Source organism: Geotrypetes seraphini, chromosome 10, assembly GCF_902459505.1.
Source record: "Geotrypetes seraphini chromosome 10, aGeoSer1.1, whole genome shotgun sequence".
NCBI lineage: Eukaryota > Metazoa > Chordata > Amphibia > Gymnophiona > Dermophiidae > Geotrypetes > Geotrypetes seraphini.
In genome coordinates this window covers 13,733,436-13,745,598 of record NC_047093.1, presented here as the reverse complement: position 1 = coordinate 13,745,598, position 12,163 = coordinate 13,733,436, and the positions used below count along the sequence as shown (strand labels likewise).

The 12,163-nt window shown below is 46.9% G+C and overlaps 1 protein-coding gene across 1 annotated transcript in view; it reads left to right on the top strand.

Moving 5' to 3' along the window:
• MAP2K6 (mitogen-activated protein kinase kinase 6) overlaps window positions 1-12,163 on the top strand; it is a 109,581-nt gene that overhangs the window by 75,629 nt on the left and 21,789 nt on the right. The window contains exons 5-8 of the mRNA XM_033959877.1: window positions 2,952-3,071; window positions 3,356-3,472; window positions 7,105-7,156; window positions 9,576-9,703. Of these exons, the coding sequence (XP_033815768.1) occupies window positions 2,952-3,071; window positions 3,356-3,472; window positions 7,105-7,156; window positions 9,576-9,703 (417 nt within the window). The remainder of the gene's footprint in view (window positions 1-2,951; window positions 3,072-3,355; window positions 3,473-7,104; window positions 7,157-9,575; window positions 9,704-12,163) is intronic.

Below are 12,163 nucleotides of genomic sequence, written 5' to 3'. Positions count from 1 at the left end.
GTAATGGAGGAATAGAAATCCCTAATGTAATGTAATTTTATTTTGATTTACCGCAATGCCATAAAAACAGGTCTAGGCAGTTTATGAGAAAAATAACATCAAGAGGGCCCAGGAAACATGGTGGAAAAGAACAGATGGGAGGCCTCGATTAGCATCCTGAATCAATACTATGTAATCAAACTAAGTATAATCAGCATCTGTCAACGTGATCTGTTGTTCATTTGTTTATAATATTTACAAAATCAATAAAAATATTTGAAAAAAAAAAAAATCATCTATCAACAGAACTCCTAAAATGCAACAGCTGGGAAGGAAGAGAGGAATAAGTAAGAACTGAACAAATGATGACGGGGGGAGGGAGAGGGATAGGCAACAGGTAGGTCAAAACACAGGAGGCTCATTGGCCACTAGCCTGGAGGGAACACTTGGAGAAAATAGTAGGTCTTTAACACACAAATTTTGTTAAAGAGGTCTCAAGATAAACATGGAGGGGCAAATGAGTCTAGGGCAAAGTCCCTCCTCGAGGGCCACAATCCAGTCAGGTTTTCAGGATTTCCCCAATGAATATGCATGAGATCTATTTGCATGCACTGCTTTCATTGTATGCTAATAGATCTCATGCATATTCATTGGGGAAATCCTGAAAACCCGACTGGATTGCGGCCCTCGAGGAGCGACTTTGACAGCCCTGGTCTAGAGTGGACACTACGGCAGTAAAGCAGGATTATGCGGTTTGATCAAGATGTATAAAAGTGTGATGCGTCAAGTAGAAGATTGTGTTGAGAGGAAAAAAGAAAACAAGAGGAAATATCTAGGACACGAGAATTATAGAGAAAGGGGGTCCCAGAATAGAAGCCTAACTTGCTGGCAGAGATGATTTGGTTGGTCTGTTCTCTGGACTTGCCCCCCCCCCCCCTCATCCTATTGTCATGCTTCCTACCCCAGGTTCTTGGGGTTCATAGACAACTCGGCGAAAGACAAAGGCGCGCGCCGACAACTGAGCGCAAGACGGAGGCGCGTGCTGAAGAAAAAGTTTTTAGGGGCTCCGACGGGGGTTTTTGTTGGGGAGCCCCCCCAGTTTACTTAATAGAGATCGCGCCGGCGTTGTGGGGGGTTTGGGGGGTTGTAACCCTCCACATTTTACTGTAAACTTAACTTTTTCCCTAAAAACAGGGAAAGAGTGAAGTTTTCAGTATAATGTGGGGGGTTACAACCCCCCACACCTCCCACAACGCCCCCACAACGCGGCGCGATCTCTATTAAGTAAAGTGGGGGGGTTCCCCCCACGCCCCCCGTCGGAGCCGTAAAAACAGTAATTTTGTGCGGCGCTGCGCTGCGCTCAATTGTCTGCGCGCGCCTTTGTCCTGACACCGGTTCTTGGTCATGGTTCTCACTCTTAATCCCGGAGCATGTATTGCCCTGAAAACAAAAAAATACTGCAGAGATGATGGACTTGATGACAAGCCTTTATTGGAATAAATCTCCGTTACGTAGATGTGGTGTCCGCTGAAATGCCGTTTGGTTAGACGCTCCAGGACTTCTTCCTGTTTCGTATTTTACGCATTAATTTGTGGTTCGCCCATTTGAATATTGGACCCCTGAGGAAGACGTGTTTGTCGAAACACGGACCGTGTTGGGTCCTTGTCAGTTCGTCATACAGTTGGCATCACATCTACATAACGGAGATTTATTCCAATAAAGACTTGTCATCAAGTACATTGTCTCTGCTGTATTTTTTTTGTTTTGCGTTTCTGGATACCGACATCTACTGCAGTTACGTTGGAGTTTTCTCGTGCTCTGTATGTGTTACCTTGTCATAACTCCTGAATTTAGTACAGGGCAAGTCTAGTTCTAATTTGAAATATCTTTTAAAACATATCCTACAGTGGTGGTGGTGGTGGTGATAGGGGGGGGGGGTGGTTTCTATTTTGATATGGCCCTGTATGTTTAAGTCTCTGTGAAGGAACCACGCGGATGACTTTCTTTTATCTGTAATATTTTGCCTGGTTGTGCTATTGTATTTTGTGTTTTGTTTAAATGTCAAAAATGTATTTTACCACATTGGTTGGAAGAAAGTCCACCCTCATTTTGGCATTGGAGGGCAGCATTTCATGCTCTTATGATTATTGAAGCTAGGGCGACATCCCTATCTTATAAAAAACAGAGTAAATTTGGGATGACCTGGGAACCTTATATACAGCAATTATCAGTCAGAGCAGGCAGTTTTGTAGTGAACTCATTACATTTGTAATCAGAAAGTGAAGCACTATTTATTAGAAATATTTGGAAATGGGATGGGTGGAGGAGGGAAGGGGGGGAGGTACTTTATCATATTTGTATTGTGGTGATAATTGATTGTTGATTTCTTTGAATTTATATATCTACAATGTATTAACTGAGTTGAGATGATATTCTTTGTAAGATTTTTATGTATATTTTATGTAAAAAACTCAATAAAAATTATTGAACATTAAAAAACTTCCATAAATAAAAATATTTTTAAAACTCCCAAAGCATCCTACAACATTTGCAATCAGTACTGCAGAAATACCATACAGTAAGTTGGCCTCCAGGTGAAACTAGAAATGTACTATTGTTAGGGGAAAAAAGGGATTGTGCCATTATTTATCTGTCTTGTTCCTAACTTCTGAGGACTTGCTGAATGGCCATCTCATAGATTTTCCTGAGAATAGTTATTGGATCAGGTTTTATGGTGGTTGTGATTAGTCCAGTTCAATGAACAGAAATTAAGTCCTTGAACCAACTTGATTTGCTCTTTGATGTATTGATGTATCAAGAAACGTATTAGATTATTTCAATGAAAAGCTGTTTTGGCTGTTGACCTATATTTCTGCTCATGAGAATACTTGGAAATTCACAACTGTAGATTCTGTTTGTCCTCCAGCCTCTGAAATTGAAGTTCTTTCCCCTCTTATTTCATCTCTTCCTAGCGGATCCGAGCGACGGTGAATAGTCAAGAGCAGAAGAGGCTATTGATGGATCTGGACATCTCCATGAGGACAGTGGATTGCCACTTTACTGTAACGTTTTACGGAGCGCTTTTTCGAGAGGTACAGTATTGACTATTGTCATGGAAAACTGGAGTGAGAATTGGATCTAAAATTAGGTGTAAATCTTTAAAAATTATTCAGAGTGGTCAACATTGTACTTTGGGAGTCTTCTGTGGTATCTGTCCAGAGAAAAGAGCAGATGTGGTGGGAGCTAGTGACGTTGGGGTTTTTGGAGGGTGAGGGATGGTGCATTTGGTAGATTCAGAAAGTGTGGGAAGGCGCTCTTAATAATTCCAGAGGTACAGAGTTTTCTTGGAGAAACAACTTCCCCCCTCTTTTTCCAGGGAGATGTGTGGATCTGTATGGAGCTCATGGACACGTCGCTGGATAAATTCTACAAACACGTTATTGATAAAGGCATGACAATTCCTGAAGACATATTAGGGAAAATTGCAGTGTGTGTAAGTATGTGGAAACTCTTGGGGAGCATCAAATTTTTGCAAATAGTTCTGATAGAAAAGCTTTGAAAAATATTTTATCTATTATTTGGCTTTATATCCCATTCTCCCAGAAGAGCTCAGAATGGGTTACAAGTTTACATACACCAAGCACAGTACCGGGTAAAGCTTTGGATTCTTGCCCAGAAATAGCTAAGAAGAAAAAAAATTAAAAAAAAAATGTTTTTAATTGAATCAGGTTGGTCAGACTGGATGGACCATTCGGGTCTTTATCTGCCGTCATCTACTATGTTACTATGTTATGACATAGCGCGGTGGGACCATGCACAGTAGTGAGGACTTGGTACGGTAGAACATTATATGATGGGCAATACAATGTGCGACAGTATATCTGTATATACTGTATTTGCTGGATTGTCCTGATTGACGATCAGTTGAGCTTATTTCTCACAATTTCTTCAAAATATTCAGTACTTACTCTCTTCCAGTTCCTATTTTGGGGAAACTCTTGCACCAGTCTGAGAACCATAATCTTTATTAAGCATCAGACTCTCCTGACTGAAAACCATGGTAACTGGTTATATTTAAAGCAAAAATGTTATCTGTATGCATCGTGATGATGATGGCTATGTGGTGGTGAGATGGTCGGCTTGAGTGTAGGCCTATTGCAAAATTATTCAAGATGATACCAAATTTGATTGAAATTGGTCATTATGCAGCAAATAACGTTTGTATAGTTGTTGGGGTTTTTTTAAGGGTATAAAGTTGCCCTTTTTTCTGTATCTCTGCGAACAAGCGCCTCTTCCGAGTGTGGGTCATTTGGGGTAGGTTGGAGGAAGCCAACATTTTATGATGATCAACCTTGCAATTAGATCGTCCTCCTCTTCTAAATCTCTATTGCTTTTGAAGAGAATTCATGACCCCTTCCAGAACATTCCCGATGCTTCGGTTAAGCTCTTCTGCCAGCAGGTGGAAACTTGAATCACTCAGCTGTGATATTATCCCTTAAGAATCCTGTGTAGGTCTATATAACTCTCCTAAGAACTAAGGGACTTCCAGAGAACCAATAGGTAGGGCATATGAATGCACAACTGAACTCCTGAAATACCTTAATTTAAGGGTGGGCCCCAGAGGTCTCTAGGAAAGAAAATGATCAGGTTAGAATTAATTAACCTTCTTTTATCATCCCAGCAAACCATTCTAGATGCTTGGGATGTGCCAGAGCTGTGATTAGTTAGGGTGGGATAGCATAATCCCCTTCATATCACCTTGCCTTGAAAGGCTGCATCCTCTTAAACCTGAACATCCAGTCTGTAATGGCGTGCAAAAGAATTCATAACCAAGTGGCCACTTTACAGATCTCAACCGCTGGGACTAGAGAACAACCAGTCCAGGACGCAGACTGTCCTCTTGTAGAATGCGCTTTCAAAACATCTGGAGCCATACAGCCCCTAAGAATATACGACAAAGCAATAGCCTCTTTAAAAGAGCAAACCACTGTCAAATGAAAAGGCAAAATTCTCTTTTCTTGACACCAGTCCTCTTAAAATCCTCTATTCTCTGAAACAGGCCAGAGAAGTAGACCTTCTTCTGGAATGCAAAAAGGTATCAACTACTTTATTTGAATAGAGGCTTCTCAACAGCTAGGCCATCAGATAAAATGAAGCCACGTTCTGCATCTGACCGGGCATTGGACTAGCAACTGCTCCTTGCCCACTAGACTAAGGGGATCTTCTATGCTGAGCCCTCATAAGGTCTCCTTATCGGCTTTCATGACAAATCGGAAGTGATCAACATCACCAATCTTGGATGCTGCTCTGTCCGCCGAAGAGCCCTGCCTACCGCATACGGGAGGAATAATTGAAGTCATAGTTGAATCAGAGCATTTATTCTCATGATTTCTGGTCCTTTCTCTGAGTGAAGATTGTGACCTAGATTGGCCCCTGTGGAAACAGGATACCGGGCTAGATGGACCATTGGTCTGACCCAGTAGGACTATTCTTATTTTCTTACGTTCTTAAGAACGCTGGTACCTTTGCATTTTTACATTACATTACATAAATTCTTATATAATGCAACTACCTCATGGTTCTGTGCGGTTAACAACTAAAAGATACCAAGCATTCATAGTATGATCACAATAAATTAGTCAAAATATTTACCAAACAGGTGAGTTTTCAATGATTTTCTAAAGACTAGATAAGAAGTAGAGGTTGATATATATGTACTAACTTGTTGTCATTAAGTCCATCATTGGAAGACCCTCACTTCTGGAAGAGTTCTTCTGTCAGACTCCACCATCCTGAAATGTTCTCCAGATTGTGTTCTGTCAAGGCCATCAACAGTTGTGTTTCTTCGGCTACTTGTGGTCTTTGGTTGTTTACGTTTGCCACTGCTGTAGTATTGTCTAATAGAATTACGCACTGTAATGTTCTGAATCAGAGAGAGAAGCTTTATGAGTACCAAATGGGTTAATTGGGTCTCCAGTTCGTAGATTGAGCAGTTTCTCAGCTGGTGACCACCATTCCTGCACCCAGTGGTCGAAACAATGAGTGCCCTAGCCTACTGGAGATTAAGAAATACTGGCTGGCTAGGGGGGAGGGGAGTTACACAGGGTTCTTAAGGGATGACATCACAGTGCCATAGTTTTCACTCTCCACTTGCTGGCAGGACAGCACAAACCCTAAACCTCTGGACTGATCTGGTGGGATGATAAGGAAACATAGAAACATAGAAATAGACGGCAGATAAGGGCCACGGCCCATCCAGTCTGCCCACCTCAATGACCCTCCCCTACCTTTCTCTGTGAAGAGAACCCACATGTCGATCCCATTTTGTCTTAAAATCGGGCACGCTGCTGGCCTCAATCACCTGAAGTGGAAGGCCATTCCAGCGATGTTCATGGTGAGTGGATGTAGACGTCTCATATTAGTAGTATATGGGATTATAGGTCTTAAATATCCTTTGGAGACTATTTTCTTGGAATTATATAATTGTTGCACCACATGACTTTGAGGATTGAATAGATATTAGGAATAGATTTTCTTGTGTTAGGATCTTTGCTATGTGTGATGTTTTCCTATATTTGTTTTCTAAGCAAGACTGATATACTTCTATTTTGTGTCTGAAATAAACAAAAAGGAATGTTCATGGCCTAGACCAGTGTTTTTCAACCTTTTTACACCTATGGACCGGCAGAAATAAAAGAATTATTCTGTGGACCGGCAGTTGAGGAACACGGGGCTAAGTCGTGGGCCAGACTCCGCCCATCTCTACCCAATCTCCACCCCAGACCCCGCCCCCATAATAGTACTAATTGCACCTTGCACGTCCCGTGCCTCATCTGGAAGCCTTCCCTCTGACGTTGCCCAACGTCAGAGCGAAGGCTTCCGGTTCAGGCGCAGGATACCCGTAGGAACCACTGCCCGTGGCTTTGTGCACTGAATCAGTGAGTAAGAGGGAGCTGGCTCGAAGATAACGCCACATCGATCGCACCGTGGACTGATACACTTGCTGGCCCAGGAAATTTCTATGGACCGGCACTGGTTGAAGAACACTGGCCTAGAGGGAGTCATGTTGTGAAGAAAAGTTGTGTTTCTTTGCTACTGGTAATCTTGTGTCCTTCTCTCTTCCAGATTGTGAAAGCCTTAGAACATCTCCATAGCAACCTCCAGGTCATTCACAGAGGTGCGTATGGACTGTGGCAGATGCCTGACGGAGAGACTGGTGCAACTAGGGGGTTTTTTTTAGCGCCACACTCCCAGGAATTTTTTTAGTGAAATTGCCGGGAGTTTGGACAGTTGGGGCAACAAGACTGACTGAAAGGGGGAATATGTGATTTCTATATATTTTAGGTCAGTCTAGGACATTTAATTTTTTTTTTTCTAGATCAGCGTCTCGCAAACTTTGTTGAGCCGTGGCACACTTAACCCGGTGGCCGCGGCATAACATCATCACGTCAACGTCCATGCCTGTGCGAAGGCCCTCCAGACAGGCCCTTAGCCGCCAGTGGGGAGAGGGAAGATGCACGGAGAGAAGGAGAGGTACTGGTGCAGGCTGATTGCTTACACGATGTGCCTCTCGCCATGAGAGCCAGCGCCTCTTCTCCTCCCCAGTTCCTGGCAGCACACATGAAATCTCAGGAGGCACACAGTTTGCGATACACTGTTCTACCGTGTTTCTCTGAAAATAAGACACAGCCTTGTATTAATTTTGGGCCCAAAAAAGGCACTGGGTCTTATTTTCGAAGATGTCTTATTTTTTTCATGTACAATGATTATCTCTCCCTTCCTCTCCTCCACCCCAATTCTTCCTATTTCCTTTCTCTCCCCCACGGGTACAGCATCTTTCCTCCCCTCCCTCCCATGTCCCTGTGCAGCAGAACCCTTGAAGCTTCTATCCCTCCCTTCCTCCCATCCCCCTGTGCAGCAACTTTCTATCTCTCCCATCCCCCCCACCGCTGCCACTGAACCCCCCCCCTGCTGACCCTTTCATCTCTCCCTCCCATCCGAACCCCGACCGCAAGCCGAAATACCTGGAAACAAACGGCAGTGTCGGCAGCACACTTCTCACGTCCGGGAGTTCCTCTGCTGCATTGCCGATGATGTCATCAGCAACGCAGCACCGAACGGCCGGGCATGAGAAGGGCAGGCCGCGATGCAGCCTGTGCTGCTGACGCTGCCATTTGTTACCAGGTATTTCGGTCTCGCGGTCGGGGTTCGGATGGGAGGGAGAGATGGAAGGGTCGGCTGGGGGGGAGCAGGGGGGTCGCTGCTGCCGGTGACTAGGGCTTATTTTTGGGGGTAGGGCTTATATTAAGACTTACCCCGAAAATCATGCTAGGGCTTATTTTCGTGGAAACCCGGTAGATATTTCCTAATGCTCCTTTTGGGCCTCAAGTTTTTTGAATGGAACTAGACATGGAATTGAACGCCACAAACCATCACTTGTACTCACCTGGGGATTTTTTTTTTCCTTTTTTTTTTATTACCCCTTATTCCCCTCCCTGGCCTCCTTCCCCGTACCCTCTTTCTTCCCCCACCCCAACATACCTACCTTGTTCTTTGCAGCAACTGTGCTGGAACCCTGTAATTGAGGGTCCCGATCTAGTCCCTTCCCCTCTCTCCGTGCACAAGACACTGACTGTAAACACTGTCTCTATAGCCTCCCCGAATAGAGGCCGCTCTGAATTGACTCCCCAGTCATTAGTAGAGGCTGTCAATAATCATAATCATATCCAAAGTGACAAATGCCCTGAGCCAGTAATATGTGGTTTCACTTTGCACGCTGAGTTTCATTTGTTCAAGATTAATAATAGACTTTTAAGAAATTATTCATTTCTGTCCTACCTCATCCTTTTTTTGCTGGTGATGTTCCTGCATAAACCAGACATAGCTGACAACGATTTGGCTTCTGGCGCCCTCTACTGGATCACACTTGCCTTAATTATACACTTCCCCCTCCATATTCGCAAATTCTATATCTACGGATTCGCTTATTCACGGTTTTAAATCAAAAAATACATTTTCATTTTTCGGGCTATTTTAAGCCCTGTAAGCCCCCCCTTAAGCCTTACCTGGTGGTCTAGCGGGTTTTCGGGGCAGGAGCAATCTTCCCACGCTCCTGCCCCGTGCAGATCGCTCACAGGAAATGGCTCGAGAGACTTTGGGAGCTCAAGGCAGCCATTTCCTGAGAGCAATCTGCACGGGGCAGGAGCGTGGGAAGATCGCTCCTGCCCCGAAAATCCGCTAGACCACCAGGTAAGGCTTAAGGGGAGGGGGCTTTCAGGGCTTAAAAGAGCCGGGGGAAGCGGGGTTTAGGGGCAGAACTGGCCTGAATATTATATTCGCGGGCCGTCTCTGCCCCTAACCCCCGTGAATACGGAGGAGGAAGTGTATTTAATTCCAAATTCTCATCAGAGGCACGGCACCGGTTTCATTATGTCCGTAATGTTTTCTGGCTTGTCTGTTTACTGCAGAGAAATATCTGTTTCTGATTCTCATTATTTTGGCCTGGGCTGCGGCCTGTGTGAACTCATAATGCTCCTGTCCAACTTGGTGCTGATGGTGTGTTTTTTTAATTTTAATTTCTGCATTTTCTGTTGTAGACGTGAAGCCCTCCAATGTGTTAATAAACACGCAGGGCCAAGTGAAAATGTGCGATTTTGGAATTAGTGGATATCTGGTGGACTCTGTAGCTAAAACCATGGATGCAGGGTGCAAACCTTACATGGCGGTAAGCGTTGCTTTACCATTTGCGTTGTTTAAATCTATAGGACGGGTCGGGGGAGGGGAGAATATAATCTAGTTGAAGGTCCTCTTATTTCTGCAAAGGGGAGCATCAGCTTTGTATCATTTGGTGAAGGCGAAGCACACGCACAAACCTTTCCACTGGTGCAAATGCCGTGGATGAAAATCGCAGGAAATTTTGAGAGATTTCTTTAGGTAAAGGTGTGTTTACAACGAGGGGGGGAAAAACTTTGAAAATTGTCCCCCCCCTCTATGTAGAGGAAAAAGGAGTGGCATTGGGGGCAGGCGTAGAGCAGGGCTGGCGAGGTACGTGGAGGAATTTCACTTTGAAACCCCTCGCAAACTTTCTTGAGCCGCGGCACACTAAAGGTAGCGGCCATGGCTCGAGGCACCTGGAAGTAATGTAATGTAATGTAATGTAATTTATTTCTTATATACCGCTACATCCGTTAGGTTCTAAGCGGTTTACAGAAAATATACATTAAGATTAGAAATAAGAAAGGTACAGTGGTGCCTCACACAACGAACTTAATTGGTTCCAGGAGCAAGTTTGTTATGCGAAACGTTCGTTATGTGAAACGCGTTTTCCCATAAGAATACATGTAAAAAAAAATAATTCGTTCTGCAGCATAAAATATGCTAAGATGACATAAAAAAAGATACATTTTTGGTTATTATTTTTATTTAGATACATCTAAAAACATAATTGTTTTTTAAAACAACACACATTTTTTAAATTTAAAGACAGACTAAGTAGAGTCTAATTTTACAGTGAGAGAGGGCAGAGTCTCAGCGGCAAAAACTGGGACTTAACTGTTCATTTTTTTTTTTTTCTACCGTGTTTCCCCGATGATAAGGCAGGGCCATCAAATAAGACAGCCCCCCCTTTTTAGAAAAAAATGTAAAATAAGGCACCCCCCCGCAAATAAGCCACCCACCGATACCTGCGCTTACCCGAATCGGGTGGTACGGTGGGTGACTCCGTGTGGTCCCTGGCACCCCCGACACGATCGGGGCAAGAGGGAGCTCAAGCCCTCTTGCCCCCCCCCCGACACGATCGGCGCAAGAGGGAGCCCAAGCCCTCTTGCCCCCCGACTCCCCGACACGATCGGGGCAAGAGGGAGCCCAAGCCCTCTTGCCCCCCCGACTCCCCGACACGATCGGGGCAAGAGGGAGCCCAAGCCCTCTTGCCCCCCCCCGACTCCCCGACACGATCGGGGCAAGAGGGAGCCCAAGCCCTCTTGCCCCCCGACTCCCCGACACGATCGGGGCAAGAGGGAGCCCAAGCCCTCTTGCCCCCCCGACTCCCCGACACGATCGGGGCAAGAGGGAGCCCAAGCCCTCTTGCCCCCCCGACTCCCCGACACGATCGGGGCAAGAGGGAGCCCAAGCCCTCTTGCCCCGCCGATTCCCCAACTCCCCGACAATATCGGGCCAGGAGGGAGCCCAAGTCCTCCTGGCCACGGCGACCCCCTAACCCCACCCTGCACTACATTACGGGCAGGAGGGATCCCAGGCCCTCCTGCCCTCGACGCAAACCCCCCCTCCCCCCAACGACCGCCCCCCCAAGAACCTCCGACCGCCCCCCCAGCCGACCCGCGACCCCCCTGGCCGACCCCCACGACACCCCCAACCCCCTTCCCCGTACCTTTCTGTAGTTGGCCGGACAGACGGGAGCCAAACCCGCCTGTCCGGCAGGCAGCCAACGACGGAATGAGGCCGGATTGGCCCATCCGTCCCAAAGCTCCGCCTACTGGTGGGGCCTAAGGCGCCTGGGCCAATCAGAATAGGCCCGGGAGCCTTAGGTCCCTCCTGGGGGCAGGGCCTGAGGCACATGGTCGGGTTGGGCCCATGTGCCTCAGGCCCCGCCCCCAGGAGGGACCTAAGGCTCCCGGGCCTATTCTGATTGGCCCAGGCGCCTTAGGCCCCACCAGTAGGCGGAGCTTTGGGACGGATGGGCCAATCCGGCCTCATTCCGTCGTTGGCTGCCTGCCGGACAGGCGGGTTTGGCTCCCGTCTGTCCGGCCAACTACAGAAAGGTACGGGGAAGGGGGTTGGGGGTGTCGTGGGGGTCGGCCAGGGGGGTCGCGGGTCGGCTGGGGGGCGGTCGGAGGTTCTTGGGGGGGCGGTCGTTGGGGGGAGGGGGGGTTTGCGTCGAGGGCAGGAGGGCCTGGGATCCCTCCTGCCCGTAATGTAGTGCAGGGTGGGGTTAGGGGGTCGCCGTGGCCAGGAGGACTTGGGCTCCCTCCTGGCCCGATCGGGTCGGGGAGTCGGGGGGGCAAGAGGGCTTGAGCTCCCTCTTGCCCCGATCGTGTCGGGGAGTCGGGGGGGCAAGAGGGCTTGGGCTCCCTCTTGCCCCGATCGTGTCGGGGAGTCGGGGGGGCAAGAGGGCTTGAGCTCCCTCTTGCCCCGATCGTGTCGGGGAGTCGGGGGGGCAAGAGGGCTT